The sequence below is a fragment of the Corapipo altera genome, unplaced genomic scaffold (assembly GCF_003945725.1).
Source record: "Corapipo altera isolate COAL_440 unplaced genomic scaffold, ASM394572v1 51, whole genome shotgun sequence".
Taxonomy (NCBI): Eukaryota; Metazoa; Chordata; class Aves; order Passeriformes; family Pipridae; genus Corapipo; species Corapipo altera.
Window position 1 is genome coordinate 5,266,883 of NW_020884892.1, and position 18,557 is coordinate 5,285,439.

At 44.3% G+C, this 18,557-nt stretch overlaps 1 protein-coding gene across 2 annotated transcripts in view; it reads left to right on the forward strand.

The window, feature by feature from the left end:
• The first annotated feature begins 1,397 nt into the window (after window positions 1-1,397).
• ADCY8 (adenylate cyclase 8) overlaps window positions 1,398-18,557 on the forward strand; it is a 124,012-nt gene continuing 106,852 nt past the window's right edge. For both annotated transcript variants that reach the window (XM_027645671.1, XM_027645672.1), the window contains exon 1: window positions 1,398-2,388. In XM_027645671.1, the coding sequence (XP_027501472.1) occupies window positions 1,459-2,388 (930 nt within the window). In that variant the 5' untranslated portion in view covers window positions 1,398-1,458. The remainder of the gene's footprint in view (window positions 2,389-18,557) is intronic.

An 18,557-nucleotide genomic window follows, 5' to 3' on the forward strand; every position in this document is an offset into this window, starting at 1 on the left:
CAACTCCCACTGAGCGTTCTGGGTGGATGCACCTGTCAGGCACTGCGGGACAGTCCGGGACACCCAGAGAAGTGCAGCTTGGAGAAACCCGAGTGACGCTCGGAGGAGTCTCCTGGGACTAGAGGACCTGCTGTGTGGCAGCCCCCGCCCGCTGATCCCCCTCCCGGTGCCACGGCTGCGGCTGCTTTAACCGGGCCGGGGCGGGGGGGATGAGTGTCGGGCATCAGCTGACCGCGCCGGGCTCTGCCTCCTCCCGGGCCGCCCGCCCGCAGCTCCACTCCGGCGGCGGCGGCGGCTCCGCCGCGCTGGTCCCGGCAGCTCCCGGGGCATCACCGCCGCCGGCTCCCCGCAGGCACCGCGCTCCCCACGCCTTGCCCTCGTCCCTTCCTCCTGCTCCTCCTCCTCCTCTTCCCTGCCCCCGGGGAAGCCCCAGAGCCAGAGCACTCCCTGCCCCGACCCGCAGAGAAGTTGAGATGCTCCCATCGGGCTTCCCAGAGCTCTGAGTTTAGGGCGGGATTTTCGTTCCCCTCTATGTCGTTTTTTTTTTGGGTGTTTTTTTTTTTTTTTTTTAGGTTTGGTTTTTGATGTGATTTTTTATTTACTCCTTTTTTTTCCCCCTTCCTTTTTTCTCGTTACCAAGCAAGCCGAGCGCCTGCGATGGATGGCAGAAGCTCCCCGTGATCCCGGGCGGCGCTCCCTGAGGGACATGCCCCGCTGTCGAGGGAATGCGGGCGGGCAGCCCCCGGCCGGCGTTTCCGGAGCTGTGACCGAGGATGCCCGCGACCTGGCCGCTTCTCCCTTCCTGCCCGAGCTCGCAGCGCTGCCGCTGACCGCAGCCGCAGGAATTACAGCAGCTCCCGGGCACCAGACCTCGGAGCGGAGCCCCGGGATCCCCGGAGAGAGGCGCTGCCCGCAGTGAACGGCTCCGCAAGGCGGCTGCCCCCACCCCTCCGCGCCTCCGGCCTCCGGATGGGGCCAAGGATCTCCCACCGGGCAGCGGGACTGCGCCCGTAGATGCTCCGCTCCTCCCTCCTCCTCCTCCTCCTCTCCGGACCCGCGGCTCGGCTCCCTCCCAGCGCACCGCCCCGAGAAGGGCTCGCTCCCAGCCCACCGGGGCTCCGGGGCTGCTCTGCCGCCGGGCTCCGCGGGATGCGGCTCCGCGGGGCTCCGGGGGAGCGGGAGCGGGGCTCGGGCTGCCTGCGCTGAGCCGGCGCAGCCGCCCCGCGGACCCCGGCGGCCAACCAGCCCCGCCGCCAGCCGCGCCGCCAGACACGGGGACCTGCCTATAAATGTGATCCCCGCACCGCCACCCCGCCGTCGCCGCCACCCGCCCTCCGCCATCCCCTCCCTCCTCTCCCGTGGTTCCATCCCTCCCCCTGTTCCCCTCCCCAAAGACGGTGTGTGCCCCCCGCCCCCCCGTCCCGCGCGCCGGTGCTCTGCCCCCCGCCAGTCACCAACATGGAGCTCTCGGAGGTGCGGTGCCTGAGCGACAGCGATGAACTTTACACCATCAACAGGACCCCCCCCGGCAGCGGCAGACCCCAGCGCCTGCTGTGGCAGACGGCCGTGCGCCACATTACCGAGCAGCGCTTCATCCAGGAGCACAGCAGCAGCAGTGGCGGCAGCAGCAGCGGGGGGGGCAAGGGCTTCAGCTCCGAGGAGACCTGCTGCCCCAACCACCACCCCCACCCGCCGCACCACCACCACCACCTCCGGCGGCAGTCGGCCGGACGGAGTTTAGGCAGCGACCGCCACAACAACGGAGGCACCAAAGTCTTCCCGGAGCGCACGAGCAGCAGTGGGGACCTGGGCTTTCTGCCCCTGGACTGTGCCCCCAGCAACTCCGACTTCTTCCTCAACTGGGGCTATACATATCGCGGAGTGATCTTCCCCACTCTCCGCAACTCCTTCAAGTCCCGGGACTTGGAGCGCCTTTACCAGCGCTACTTCTTGGGCCAGCGGCGCAAATCTGAGGTGGTCATGAACATCCTGGACGTGCTGACCAAGCTGACCCTACTGTTCCTCCACTTGACCCTGGCCTCTGCTCCCATGGACCCTATTAAGGGCATCCTATTGGGCTTCTTCACTGGCATCGAGGTGGTGATCTGTGCCTTAGTGGTGGTCAGGAAGGACACGACCTCGTACACCTACCTGCAGTACAGTGGTGTTGTCACTTGGGTGGCCATGGCCACACAGATCCTGGCTGCAGGCCTGGGCTGTGGCCTCCTTGGGGACGGCATTGGCTATGTGCTTTTCACGCTTTTTGCGACCTACAGCATGCTCCCGCTACCACTCACCTGGGCCATCCTGGCTGGGCTGGTCACCTCTGTCCTGCAGCTCGTCATGCAGCTGGTAATCCCCAGGTTCGCCGTGACTTCCCTCAACCAGGTACTGTGGTGAGGAGAGGGTGGGAACTGTCCTCTTTCTCCGTCACCCTGAGTGAGAGGAGGTGTAAGTGTCCCAAAAGATCCTCTCCCTTGCAATCAGGTGCTCAGAAGTTCATTACCCAGGGGGGGGGATCATAGGCAAAATGAAAGCTTTCTGTCTCCCTCTCCTCCGCCACCCTTTTCTCATCCCAGTGTTTTACCTCAAGCTGGGAGTAGGGACAATTCCTAACCACTCTGTCCCCTCTCCTTGTACATTCACTACACTGCTGTCCCTTGAAATAACTTTTGAAAGGAGAAGCTCCTTGGGCAAGTGGGGAGGATGGGACATTTATCATTCCCCTCCCTGACTTCTAGCAGTGGTTTGGGGCTTGAGATGACTCTGTCTTAGCCAAACTTTCACACTGTGCCCGTTTTTCTTGCTCGTGCTTTTAAACTCTGAATCAGCTGGAGGAATTGGTACAATTATATGTGAAGGGCAGCTTGATCTGAGTAATGGGAAAACAGGAGCAAAGCTCCTTTGCAAGGAGAAACCAGTGAAACCTCAGTGAAACCAGGGCAAAGCTCCCCTGGGGATATTTGATGTGAGATCCTAGGCTGTCTTTGGAGGACACTGAGAAACCTTTTCTGCTGGTAGTCATGGGGCAAACATTGTTGTGCTGCATCCTTAGAAGTGATGTCTAGGACAGAGTACTGGTTACATGGTGGAGTGGTGCGTGGTGCAAACCGCTGAGAGGTACTGGGCAAGACAGGGTCTGCAGGGTTAAAACCAGGTCTAACCTGACTTAACACTCAGATGGCTTCTTCCACAGAAAAATGAGAATGCACCAAATTCCCAATATCCCTGCAAGGCAAGAAAACACTGGCTAACTAGGACAACTTAATCCTGGAGATTCTAGCTGCTCCCTTTCCCCCTCCTTTCCCAGACTGTCACAGCTCTGTGCTACCAATATTTCACAGCAGATTATCATCTCCATTTGGCTCTGGAGAGAAGGGGGTGGAGGTACTGGCAGATAATCCCAAAAGGAGGGAGAGTATAGAGGAATGTGTTGTTGGTGGGATATTGTTTACACGAGTGCTGGGATGTGCAGCTGGAAAGTGACTGATCTTGCATCTGGAAGTTTTGATGATTGTGGTTCTTAGGACACATCTGCATTCCTTAGACCCTGGCACTCCCAAAACCCCTGCACACCCTGCCCATTCCCTTACTCCATGCATTTGTTACATGTGGGCTGTCTGACTCACTTCCCAGTGATTGGGCTCACCCTGTTTCAGGAGAAGCTGCCCTGGTGTGTTGTGCCTGGCTAAACCCTGTGGATGTAAGACAATTAGGCTGTGCAGAGTTGTTCCCCAGCTCTTGGTAACATGCCGATGAATGAACTGCAGCCGCGCACCGTGTCCTACTCCCATGCATTGCTGGTGCTATTACTGATGGGTCAATAGCTGTGTGAGTTATGCTGATTTCTTAATTTACTTCCATGTCCTCTCCTGGAGCAATGAGTAATGTGCTGCTATCTCATTACCCGCCAGTATCACAGCTGTTTAGCTGGTCCACGCACACATGCATTTGCCACAGACATTTCCCAGGAGAGATACTAATATCTTCATTTTGCAGACAGTTGTGTGAATGAACTGCCTTTGAGCGGTGCACAATGAGAGATTGTCAGCCAGATGATTGCCTTCATGAACTACATATATAAATCCCTTAACAGGATCCGTGCAGCTTGTCACACGGCGGTGCTTATTTACAGTGGCTCTCGCCTGCCCAGGGACCGCTTAATGTCGCCCGATTATGCGCTGCTTCGGCCGTTTTGCCTCCAGTCCCTACGGGAGAGGCCGGATCCTTCCCCGCGGCTCTCTCCAGCCGGATGCCGCGGGGAGCGCGGTGGGATGCGCGGGTTGCGGAGCTCGGCTCCACGGGCGCTGTCCCCCCGCGCGGTGCTGAAGCCGCCGCGGCGCGGCCCGGGGGCTCCCTCCAGCGGCCCCGGAGGGACGGACCCTGTCCGCGACCCCCAACCCGCCTCCCGCGACTCCCCATCCCCTTCGCGGAGTGGTCCAGGGCTCATCCCGGGGGCTCCGGGAAGCCGCAGCTGGTGCCCGGGGGGAGGCGCAGCCTTACTTTGTCACTTTTTGGTGTTGCACCATTTTTTTTTTACTTTTTGCAGAGAATTACCTAGCCCTTTCAAATGTTAGTGAATGAGGGCTTTTAAGGCTGATGAAGGATATATAACTGTTACTTGTCAAGCGAACAGAGAGAATTTAAATGGCTCTGTCATCGAGTTTATGTAGGAAATTTTTTTGGCCAATGCAGATTTCTTCACCCTGCAGGCAAAACACTCTCTTTTCTAATGGGGCTTATTTTCCCAGGTAAAATGCTGCATCTGTCCTTCAAAGAAACCTTACAAGGCTAAATGAACTATTTGATCAGTAGTAATATCTGTGAGCATCTTACTGTGCCTCAGGATGCAGGCAGATGCTTACGCTGGACCAAAACCAAAATTTAAGTATGCAATGAAAGAAAAAAACAGAAAGTAAAACTCTGATCATGGTATGTATAATGGGTTTTCCACTGATTTTTCTAAGATAAAGATTTCATGCAGGGAAAATACTGAATTCAATTCTGGACAGAAAGAATTGTCTACCCTGGAGTCAGTTTAGTACTGTACCCAGTAGCATCCATGGGCAAAATGGTTCTGATTCTCTTCTCAGTCACACAGTTATAAGTCAACTATAAGTCTAAGCTCCTAAAGTTGCAACAGTTTACACAGGAGGAAAATCAATTGCTTTGACCTGTTTTCCCTTAACCTCTTAATTAATTAATATTAGTTTTCATTGATAAGTATGTTCACCAGGAGTTCAAACCATTAGTAATGCTGAACAGATGTGTGCAGTACTAGTGCCTGATTTTGCTGTTTCTTGTAGTTAACAAAGCATTCATTATCATGAATACAAATAATGCTCACTGTTCACCTTTTTTTTCTTGCAATAAAATTTAACACATCACCTGATTTTTCTTTCCTTGCATCTCAAAATAAATTTGAACCAACTTTCTAGGTAAAGGTGAAGGAGAAAGACTGCCTTGAAATTGGATTTTCTTAAAGTAACCAAAACAAATGTAGACTCACTAGTTTCAATCCCGTCAAGTGCTGAGTGCTTTTGGGGAGATACAACCACCCTTAAACCCAGCTGATCCCAGCCTGAAATGCTGAGGAATGTGCTGTTGCTCAGGTGTGTGTGTGGGGGGAAACATGAAAAAGGAGCTGATATCATGACTTAGGTAAAGGCAGCACTGGTGCTGACTTGACTAAAGATTGTGTCAGGAAGCAAATGATAAATGCAAGATCTTACTGGTAAACAAGTGCAGTACATTGATATGTGTGCCTTGTCAGACACCATCCTAGGGGTGGTGCTTGCCTCTGATATGACCCAAAATGAAAGTTTTATTTGTATTTCATTCATTCTTACTTTTTCCTTGGTAATAATTGTTACAATCCAAAATTTCTGAGACTATACATGTGTTTCAGGCATATGGGGAAGAACAAACAACTCAGAGCTCCTTCCTGTTATGTAACATGGGCAGATGATAATATACATATGAATTTTGACAGACTTGAAATTATGTAAGCTACATACACACTCTGGATTTTAATCCTCTGCCTTTACAATCTTCACTCACATGAGAAAATTCCACCAGAGTCAGCAAACGTACTCTTGTGAGTAAATCACCTGCATAAGGGATATCTTGAAGGACCAAGTGGGTAGTATTATGACTGGATAAATTCATTCTTTTCTCTCTGTTTCCATCTGTCTTTCCAAGCCTAGGCAGTTTTGTGAATTAATATGGAGATATTTTTCTTGCTTATTTTTTCCCCAACCCCTCTCTCAATGTTATTAATAGAGGAAAGACAGAATTCATGAAGTCACAAGGAGCCCTACAGAGATAAATCTCTATGATATTACAATGGCAACTGACAGCTTTTGCATTCATATTCCAGCTACATGTTTTCAAATTCTGATCATAGATATCAGTATATGTGTATATACAAAACACACTCATCTCTTCAAAATTTCTGCCAAATGCTTGTGGAAAATCTATTAAATCTGTGAAATATAAGGACATTTCAAAGCTAGCTACCCATTGAGAATTAGAATCAAAACATTCCACCTTTATTCTCATAGTTACTTTTGTAGCATTATTTGTTATTCATTTTTCTGCTATAGTCTGTCGTGACCAACCTGACTGTATCATTTTAGACTAGATTACAAACTGCTTTCCTTTTATATCCCGTAATATCACCTGACCAGTATCAGTAGGTCACAGCATAATTACATTAGAATTGAATACACTTTTCTCTGAAGCCACTGCATCATTGTTGTGCTAAGTAGGACAAATGCATTAAGCATATTTACAGTGTGATGATTAATTGCCTCCAAAATGGAGGAACTCAGGTAGAACCATGAATGAAACCCGCTTTTATCAGCTGATTTCAGCCTACAACAGTTAGTGTGGTTCTTCTCAGTGCAAGTCATTTTGCTAGATTTGATGTGACATTTTTTTCTGCTGTCAGAACACTTCTGGATTGCTTTTAAGGTTTTGTTTATTACTTGTTTGTTGTTTCTTATGGCCTAGAAAGAGGCATACGCTCCAAAACAGCAACATCTAATGCAAAATAATCACACACCAGAGCAGCACTCTTAGAGCTGACAATTAACAGCAGATCTTATTTGAATGATCCTTATGAGTCTGTACAGAAGACTGAAGGGGATAAACATCTCCAGTGCAGCCTCTTACTGCACTTCTCAACACTTTCAGTGATGTCATTGGAACAGGAAAGAGAAGAAGGGAAAATTAGAACTATTCAAGGGATTCATCTCTTTCCAGAGGGCAGAGAAGGTGGCAAGTAGAAGGACTCTTCCTTACATTTTCCTTATTTCTGGAGTATCTGACTATGCATGAGATAAACTAGAGTGTTTCATGTAAAAGGTAAAATTTAGTAAACAGAAAGGAATAATGCTTTTAAATTAATGTTTGGGTTGATGGAAACTCCAAACCTGGAAATCCTTACTCAGCTCCTGCCTGGCACTTCATCTCCGGAGGCCCCTGGTTAACATCTCATCAACAAGATGTGTTCAGGTCCAGACAAGTGCTCAGTGCACTGGGTGGGGAACAGGCTGAAAGTGAAACCCAGCAGGTGGTGGCAAATGGCTCCTTTTCCAAGTGACCACCACAAGTGGGGCCCCCAAGGGATTGATAGTGAGCCCAGTGCTGCTTAATATCTTAACAAGTGATCTGGAATATGGGATCAAAATTTGTCCATGGTCACCAACTGAGGAGGGAAGTCAACACCTTGGAGGGGAAAACCACTCTGTGGGAAGACCTGTATTGGCTGGAAGAGTGGGCTAACAAGATCCTTATGAGTTTCAACAAGGACAAGTGTAAAATCTTTCATCTGGGAAAACATAATCCAGTATTGCTGCACAGGCTGGGAACTGCCTGGCTGGGGAGCAAATCTGTGGAAAGGGACCCAGGGGTCCTGCTAGACAAGCAGCTCTGTATGGGTGAGCAGTGTGCAGCTGGAGCAGAGAAAGCCAAAAGGATGCTGGGCTGCACTGACCAGGACATTCCCAGTAGAGACCAAGTCACTATCCCAGTCTACTCAGCTCTTGCCAGGCCACATCTGGAATACTGTGTTCAGGTTTGGTCCCCAATAAAGATGTAAACTGGCTAGACAGCGTCTGAAGAGGGGTCACAAAGATGACCAAAGGAAGGTGAAGCCTGACATATGGGGAAAGGCTGACAGAACTGGGCTTGTTCAGCCTTGAGAAAAGAAGGCTTAGGATAGACATTCTCACCATGCTCCAGTGTTTAAAGGATTGCAACAAAGAAGATCAGAATCTCTTTTTAGGAGTCACATGAAAACAACAAGGGGTAATGGGTACAAGTAAATCCTGGGGAGATTCTGATTGGACACTACACGAAAAAATTTTGCAATGAGAATAATCTCCCCAGGGAAGTGCTGGATTCACCCACACTGGATATTTTTAAGATTCATCTGGACAAGGTGGTGGACCATCTTGTTTAGACTGCTTTTGTCAAGAAAGTCTGGACCAGCTGATGCTTGAGGTCTCTTCCAACCTGGTATTCTACAAGTCTGTGAATATATGGTCACATTTCTCTAAATATAATCTTCTTGCACTTAGCTGTGCTTCTGTTTCTGTGCATCTCATGAAGTGCCTCAATGACTCCATGTTAAAGTTACCAGGCAGCCTACCCAGAATCCAAATACTGTTTTACTTGGAACACATTTTGCAGTGGTACTACAGACACAGCCCAGTGTCAGTCAGTAGAGATGGTTATTGTGCTCTTCCTCTGTGTAACAAATGTGGTGGTGCAGATGTTCCTGAGATGTGGCAGACCAAGGTTTAAATCCTTTTTTCCCCAGGCAGGATTGAAATTTGCCTCTTTTACCTCCCCAAAGAGTTTCCAAAGCAAACTTTCCCTGATTTTTAGCACAACTGTTCTTCTGGGAATATAAAAGGTTAAGATTCAGTGTGGGAAAGAAAAAAACAATAATCCTGACTCTGTAACCAAGTGATTATGGAATTCATGTCTGGAGGTGTCCTTGCTGAACATTTTATAATGTTACTTAATCATTCCCTTGAGCACATGTCCGAACCATCATACTGTACAGTCTAGTCCCCACTCTTTGACATGATGACTCTTGAACCCAAATATTTATGGGAAAACATCACTGTGATTCTCTAAATCGTAGCGAAAAATGAGGTTTAAGACATAGTCCCTGTCTTTCATAGTTCCATTATAGTTGTCTCTCCTCTCATTCATCACACTGTTTATTTTATATTCATCTGAGACATTAGAGTCTTTTTGCATATTGTGTAAGGATCTGTAAGAGCATAGTGGCAACATAGGCTTCTGGATTACATTCTAGTAGTCATGTGTCTGCACATGAGGTACACAAGGACCTTGCTTCATGGCTCCTGAGCCTTTTTTTTGTTCATCTTGTCCTTCCTTCAGAGACAAACTCTGTTTCACTTGCTTTGTTCTTGGTGCAGTGCAGCTTGTACCTATCTCCAGTGCAGAAAGGACTGGAGAGTTTCAATCTGGTCCAAGGAAGGAAGTGAATGCAAATCACTGGTTTAGTGCTGCAGTGAATCTTGAGCATTTTGTTACAGCCTCACTCATTTAAACCAGGGATAAAAGAGACCTGTCTGGTCAAAAGAGATCAAGCATAAGAAGTCCTGAGTACTTGACATTTCTTGGAACTAAAAATTTTGCTAAAGGGTATTATTAAGGCCTGCCTAACTCACAGATTCCCAACAGCTTGATTTAGGGACCTGGTTTAAAACCCAGAGAGTGTAATATAGAGAATCCCATAGATATGAGGATTTTTAGGGGAACCGAGAAGATGACTTCTCTGGACTCTCTTTAGGGAAAGTATTGTTCTGAATCCACATTTCTTCTGAAAGAGAACACAAAAGTGGACATTCAGTTCCTCCAGGAATCTTTTGGAATGAGCTCTGTCATGTTTATCTCTCTAAACACCCAGGTCTGCTGACAGAGATACTAGTGTGGTGCTGCCTAATCTAGAACAAAAAATATCAGGAATTGTGCACAGGCGAACCACAAAGCCAGGCAGCCATTGGCTGATGGAGTAATATCTCATCATGCGAGTTGTATTTATTAGCAACTATTTTAAGAAGTGCTGCTATTTCATTTGCCAGCTTCTGCTGCAAGGCTTCACACAGTTAGCCCTAGAGGAGAGAGGAAGGCTGCTGAGTTCATTAATTAACCATTGCTGCAGCCTGAGAAGCAGCTGAAGCATATCAGTGTAACGACCTCAACAAATAATTGTACTTTTCCCAAACAGGCTACTGTTGGTGTTATGATTTTATATGATGTATATATTTTTAATCTAGAAAACAGAATGTATAAATGAAATAATATTTGAGTGATTTCACTTAATTCTTTTACATCAATTTTTTTTCAAATTTGATTTAATCACCACTTTACAGTTTTGTATTTTCTTGTATCTTTAATTTCCTTTGTCTTAACAGTACATTCCCTTAAAAATAAAATGCAGAAATCCTTTACTGAAATCAATGGAAGCATTCAACAGTGTCAGCATCTTAATTAGGAAAATCAGTTTATTTCTTTGGAAGGATCCGATCTCCAGGCGCTTTATTATTTCTCCTTTGTTCAAACTCACCTGCTTCATTTACCTCAGAGCTACTCAGGAATGCAGCTAAATATTCTGTGCTCCTTATTTTGGGTCTAGTACAGCAGAAGACTCATCCATCAATCCACAACTATCAACAAAATGCAAAGAAGAATTAGTAATAACAACAAGGAAAAAATGAATAAGCACAGAAGATCTAAATTATATTACGCTGTATACCGGGTGGTTTATAATTCTGGAGCAAGGTAAAGAAATTACTTAGATCTCAAGGCAGTTATTCAAATAGCTGTACAAGACCTAGGTATTCACATTCTTTTATCTTATGACTCTGTCATACGTGAAAGTAACTCTAATACTTATTAGTATTAATAATCTTCATAAGCATACTAGATAGAGTTATAATTGACACAGAAATCATCCCACATGTGCTCAGTATGAGTCTAATTTAATGTACAGATATGCATGTTCACTTAGAGGAGGGAATGATACCACAGATTTCAGTTCGGGATTGGGAATCAGTACCATGTCCATTCCATCACTAAATTTATCATTGGTTTGTGCTGACCCACACATATCATTTTACCGTTCTGAGCTTCATTTAATTAGAAAATTTGCCTTTTTCAATTACTGCAATATGTGGCTAATATTGCTTTGAGATTTTTCTTTTAAAATATGTCAGATGTCTTCTATGATACATCAAAAGAGGAGTAGGGCATTGGCTTCTGTCAGCCATATAGATTTTTGTTAAAAATGAATACATTAAATGCAGTGGAAATGTGTGCATATAACTTAATTCTTTTTTAAAAGACCCAGTTTGACATAATTCTTTTTAGACTTGGCAGGTATGTCCTACAAGGAGCAGTTAAGGACTCTAGTTTTGTCTAGTTTGGAGAAGAGGAGGTTGAGGGGTAACCTCACTGCTCTCTACAGCTTTCTGAGGAGGGCAAGAGGAAAGGGAGATGCTGAGCTCTTCTCCCTCGTATCCAGTGATAGCACATGTTGGAGTGGTTAAAAGCTGCATTGGGAGAGGCTCAAAATGGACATTAGGAAGCATTTCTTTACTGAAAAGGGTGTTCAAACACTAGAGCAGGCTTCCTAGAGAACTGGTCAGCACTCCAAGACTGTTGGTGTTTAAGAGGCATTTGAACAATGTCCTTAATAACAGGCTTTAACTTTTGATGGCCCCTGAAGTGGTTCGGCAGTTGGACAAGATGGCTGTTGTAGGTCCCATTCAAGTAAAATATTCTATTCTATTCTATTCTATTCTATTCTATTCTATTCTATTCTATTCTATTCTATTCTATTCTTTTGCTTCAGCCTGATCGTCAGTGACTCTTATCTGCGCTGACAAGATGTTAAAGTAGATGCCACATAAGTGGAAAAGGACTTGTGGATGCTGCTTGACAGCCACCTGAACATGAGCCAGTGTGTGCCCAGGTGGCCAAAAAAGCCAATGACATCCTGGGTGTATCAACTATAGCGTGACCAGTGAGACCAGAGGGCAGTGACTGCCCCCATGTACTCAGCACTGGTGAGGCTGCACCTTGAATCCTGCATTTAGTTTTGGGCCCCTCAGTACAAGAAAGACATTTAGGGGCTGGAGGAGCTCCAGAGAAGGGCAACAGAGCTGAGGAAGGGTCTGAAGCACAAGTGTCATGAGGAGCAGCTGAGGGAGCTGGGGGTGTTTAGCCTGGAGAAAAGGAGGCTCAGGGGAGACATTGCTCTCTACAACTCCCTGACAGGAGGTTGTAGCCGGGTGGGGTTCACCCTCTTCTCTCGGATAACAAGAGACAAGACAAGAGGAAATGGCCTTAAGTTTCCCCAGGGGAGGTTTAGATTGGATATTAGGTAAAATTTCTTCATCAAAAGAACTGTGAAGCAGTGGAACAGGCTTCCCAGTGAAGTGGTTGAGTCACCATCTGTGGAGGGATTTAAAAGACATGTAGATGTGTCACTTAGTGACCGGTTTAGTGGTGGACTTGGCTGTGCTGAGTTAGAGGTTGGACTTGATGATCTTAGAGATGTTTTCCAATCTAAGCTATTCTATTATTCTATATAGTAACTTATTCTTGAAACATTAAGGGAGCAGTATACCCCAAAATGGTTGGAGAGATTTATAGCAGATTCCTCCAAGATCTGAATGTCCTTGAGAGTAGCCATTGAAAATTCCTCTTTGAGACTTAGGTAGATCTTGAGTCATATGAATGTTGCCCAAGGACATTACTGTAAAAATTTGTTGACATTTCCAAAATGTAACCAAATGCCACTCTGACTGATGCTATGACAGTTTCCATGTTCTCCCCAATCCTGAGAGTAATAGCAGCTTGTTGACAATAATAGGAAGAGAAGAATTTATTATATGTATTTCATTTGTGCTAATGTAATTGCTTTTGTCTGCTGCGTTCCATTAGTCACCTGAGAGGCTGTAAGAAATTACAGAAGTACACATGAAGTGTTCTCATTTTCTATGTGATAGTACAGGATGATAGGGCCTCCAATAATCTTCTTGTAATCTTAATAGCTCTTCATCCTTAGAAATCACTTTTCCAATGACTTACTACTTTTTTTTCCTGCAAAAATTTACTCGTGTCTTTAGAATAACTAGACACAAATGTACATAATAGTTATGTACATTTTCTGACGACAGCCACTCTTCTTTGCTATTACCACATAGTAAAATATCTAGCATAAGTATTCAGTTCCAATCCCATCAACGATCAAAACAATAAAATCCAAAAGCTTTAAGGATAGAAGTCTCAAGATAATGTTACTTTGGGGAGGGAGTGTAAAAGAATGCATCTCTTAATATTATGCCAATTATTTCAAACTCAAGAAAAACTCTCATATGCATAAAGATGAGTATAAGTTTAAGTTGTTTGATGACCTGGGACTTATAAACTTAGTACAAAGATTTCTAAGGTGGCTGTTCCTTTCCTCTTCAAGCAGTTAACAGAACTTTTGATGCCCAGTTTGCTACCAGAACCTGCTACCTTCCTTATTAAGTTTACAAATGGTCTATCCAAATGGATTTATTAAAGAACCCTTCTGATTACGTATAAGAAGGAAGACTATTTGAGGTCATTTGTGGTTTTCTTCTGCAACACAAAGCTTCTGTAATTTAACTTGACCTAGTTGATTTTTTTTTAAATATGAAAACAACAAATGTAGGTAACAAAATCAAATAATATCCCATATATAAATTTCTAAAGTTTCAAACCAATTAACAGATTTACATATATTTGTATTATATTGATACAAACACCCTGCAAAAGCAATGCTGTGAAATTTCATGATTTATTCCTTTTTTTGTAACTTGCTTTCAGATTCAGTAATTACATTTGCAAGTCAAAATAATATTTACTATGTTCCTAAAGTTTGTGTATATCTAAAGAGGGTTTAGAGGTGTAATTTAAAAATGGAAAATACACACACCATTAAGAGATGTTTTTTTCTAATTACTATCATTAAAAACTTAAAGTATAATCTGGAAATCAAACTGTCATATACTGGCTAACAGTAATATGGATTCAGCCATTGCAGATTTTAAGAGAACTTTGAAAGGTGTTTAGTCAAAGCTTAGTGTCCTTTATCATATAATGGCAATTTAAGGAGTCTCAGACAAGAAAAGAGAAAATCTAGAGCACCCTACAAATAAGGAAATAATTAAAAATCCAAATCATAAACACATAAACACACAGAGAAACCCTGTAAATTTTCTCACAGACTTTGTATGAAACCTATGGTCTCCAAAACATGGAAGGATAGGTAGTCATAGAAATTATTCCCAGGATAGTCATCTGGCTTAAAGCCCATTTTTCAAAGTCATCTAGGAACTTAAAAGTTCAGCAAGGTAGCAAGAGAGATTTTCAACACTCCACAAGCTAAGGGACTCCTTAAATCACTGTAGTGGTTTTAAGAGTATTTTATGGGACTCACTGTCTCCCAGCAAACTCAATAATCTTATGTGCATACAACACAAAACTGGGAGGAGTGACTGGTGCACTACCATTCAGAGGGGCCTTGGTGGGCTGGGGAAATGGGCTGACAGGAACACCATGGAACCATAGAATCATAGTGTTGTTAAGGTTGGAAAAGACTTCTAAGATCATCTGTCCAACTCTGAACCCAGCACCACTGTTTTCACCACTGAACCATGACCCCAAATGCCACATCCACATGCCTTTTCAATAGTTTCAGGGATGGTGACTCCACCACTTCCCTGTTTCAATGCCTGATCACCCTTTCAGTAAAGAAATCTTTCCCTATATATAATCGAAATCTCCTCTGGCAGAACTTTAGGTCATTTCCTCTTGTCCTGTCACTTCCTACATAGGAGAAAAGACCAACACCCACCTGGCTATAGCCTCCTTTCAAGTAGTTGCAGAGAGTTATAAGGCCTACCCTGAGCCGCCTTCTTCTCTAGGTTAAACACCCCCACCCCCTCAGCCTATCCTCATAAGACTTGTGCTCCAGACCCTTCCCCAGCTCTGTTCAGCAAAAGGGGAATGTAACATTCTGTACCTTGAAGGGAATAACCCCCTGCACCAGTACAGACTGGCAGATGACCATCTGGAAAGCAGCTCTGCAGAGGAGGCCCTGGGGGACCTGGTAGACACCAAATTGACCATGAACCAGCAGTGGGAAGGCCAACAGCCTCAGGCAGAACATTCTCATCGGACTGAGGAAGTCAATATTTCCTTCCTGTTTAGTCCTAGTGAAACACATCTGGAGTGCCATGCCCAGTGCTGGACTACTCAGTACAGGAGAGACATGGACATACTGGAGTTAGTCCAGAGAAGGGCTATGAAGGGCTGCCAAATAAGGAAAGGCTGAGAGAGCTGGGACTGTTCAGGCTGGAGATGAGAAGTTACGGGGGAATGTGTGGGGTTGTAATCTGATAATTATATATAAATACATTGCTGGGAGTAGTAAAGAAGACAGAGGCAAACTCTTCTCAGCAGTGCCCAGGGACAGGATGAGAGTCAATGGGCATGAACTGAAACACAGTAAGTTCCACTTAAACATAAAAATACCTTTTTTACTGTAAGGGTGAAGGAGCACTACAACAGGTTGCCTAGAGATGCTGTAAAGTCTTTGTCTGGGAAAAATCTGACTGGACAAGACCTAAGCAACTTACTTTGGGTGATCCTACTTTGAGGAAGTACATTTGAATATATGATCTCCAGAAGTCCTTTCCAAACTTTATTCTGTGATTCTGCAATGGCAGTACATGTATTGTTTCAAGTATGCAAATATGAAGATGCTGAGGATCTGGAGGGCAGAACTAACATTTCCAAATCCAGCCTGAGGATGATCACATGGTCATGTGCAAGAAGCAGCTCCTGTGATCACAATGTGAGACTTGGTTTCATATACACATCATACCTATGCACACACTTCAGTCCATTCTGGCCTCAGGTCCTGGGAGGGACTTAGCTGCAGGCCTGTATCATAGAATCATACAACCATTTAGATTAGCAAAGACACTTTACGTCATCAAGTACAACCATAAACCCAACCAAGTCCACTACAAGTCCACCTGACCTGGCACATCACTTCTTCATGAGAGTTGTTCTATGGGCTCATCACCATTATAGGGTCCAAAATTCAAAGCAGCAACCTTGCTTTTCCCATTCCCATCTGGTGACATCAGGCACTCCCAGAGCACAAGCTTATGGCAAACGTCAGGCACATGCACACTCTATGTTTCCTTTGGCAAACAATTCTCCCTCCACCTCCTAGATCTCTGTGATCTGTGCAATATTACAGGTGGGAGAGACTGAAGAATATCAGTAATACGTGTCCTTTCTTTCCACCAGCAAAAAGATCTCCTCTACTAGTACCAACCATTCAGTTTCAGATGGTCAGATTGCTCCGTAAGTGTTTGGAGATATCTGATATACCTGTGTGGGTACTGTGGTCTCTCTCTGGGTTTCTCAGCAGTCTTACCTGCCAAAGAAAGCTGGTGATGGGTTTACTCTTAGGCAGTTTGCCTATGAATGCTAGAACAACATCTTGAGCAACTGACACTATCCTTCTTCAAAAAAACCCCACGCACTAACCTTCTCCCAACAAAGCACTGATGATCTTTAAACATATTGTTTTCAGTCTCAGTGGATCCTGCTCATTTTCACTACTTCTGTAAGATAGAGGGTTGTTCTAGATAAAAGGAAGCTGAAGAAACAGCAGTGACAGCCTTCAAATAAGGAAGGAGTTGCTACAGAGAGAAAGAAATCAATTGTTCTCTTGTTTCATCTATAACTACCATGAGATAATGTGTTAAATTATTATAAGGAGTAGTTACATCAGATAGCAGGAGAAATCTCAAAAAAACAACCTACTAACTATAATTTCAATAACCTCATTTTTCTTTGGAAGGCTTTACCCTAAGGTATGATTAGGCAGTTTGGAGAGGCATTTTTTAGGAGTGATTTAGGCAATATCCATGACCTACAATATGAGTTAAGTGACATAACAAGGTCCTCTCATGCCCTATTTTCTACAATAAAATTATACTGGCTCCTCATTCTGGCTACGATGCCAAGTGTTCTGAGCCCCAGTTTCCAAAGAAGAAAATAATTTTATATTTATAATGATTGTTGCACTGAAGCTGATGGATTAATGTGAACTAGTTTCATGTATATAGTCTGAAATGCTACAGCTTCAGGTGTTTATAGTTGTGGTTTGTTAAGGATATGTTGTATAAACCATTAACCAATAATATTAGTGATAGTGGAAGAAAATGACAGAATCTTATTGTCTCTTCCAACAACTGGTGAAAGGACTGTGTTGTCAATAGAGTCCTTTTGGAGATGAAGAAGCAGAAAAGAGTGATCTATTGAATAAGTTGGGGCCACTTTTGCCCAGTGAAAAGTATTTTTCAGGTCATCATCTGCTCATTTTATTTGACCTCCAATCTTCCTCCTCTTATGTCATAAACATGGTCTGATTTGTTTTATTTTCATATATGTATAATATAAATTTATTCAGAGGAGCATTGTTATTGTAGATTTTGTTCGTTATATTAATTTGTAGTGCATATGACACCTAATTACAAAGAATAAGGGTTTTCTTGGTTTCTGCTCTAAGAAAATATGTAAATACCTGTGCACATTAAAAGATGTGTCTGAAATCTTTGGGACTGCAGCTGACTTTAGAACTATTCTTAGAGATATAGTGCACATGAAAATAATAGAAACAATACAGAAATACGTAAGTAAATGTAGTGATTTGTTCATGCTTGCTGAGTAGCTGGATCATCATTAAGAGAAGAAAGAGTCCTGGTTCTAACTTTGCATCTGCATCCACCCTAAATGTGAAGGCTCATGGGATAGCTCCTCTGTTGCAAAGTTTCTCCTTGTGTAACACCCATAGTGGGTCCAATGGGTGTTTTCTGTTACTGGAGTAACAGCTTCCCTAGGGTTGAGCATCCCACTCTGATGGAAAGCAGGGAATTGGCTTTTACCTTAGAACAGACACAAAATATTTCCTTCTTTCTTCAATAAAGAAAAAGCCCTTAACAGAGCACAATTGTGATTGAGGGAACCTGGTGGTTAATGTTCTCTTCAAGGGCAATAAGCTCTGACCTTACCAGGATATTTTAATCACGTTTCTCATGTTTGGAAGGGCAGTTCAGTCTTTCAGCAAAATGCTTTCATTTACAGACTAGAAAATCAGTAGTAGCCATTCAGGAAAACTATACAGATGACTTTAATGACATATTTTTAGACAACTACTTCTACTCCTGCCAGATACAAAATTCATGATGGATTTTTTTTCAAAGTAAAGGATGGTATAAAACACACAGGTGAAATACAAGTACTCTTGTTCTTCTTAGTGCAAATTAGGTTGTAGATAGATGTAGACCATCCCGGTTTTTTTGTCATTATAATAATTTTGAAGATGTGCATATTGACAGTTTATGGATTAGGATGAAATTTTTTCCAGGAATGTCTGGATCATCCCATCCAAATCC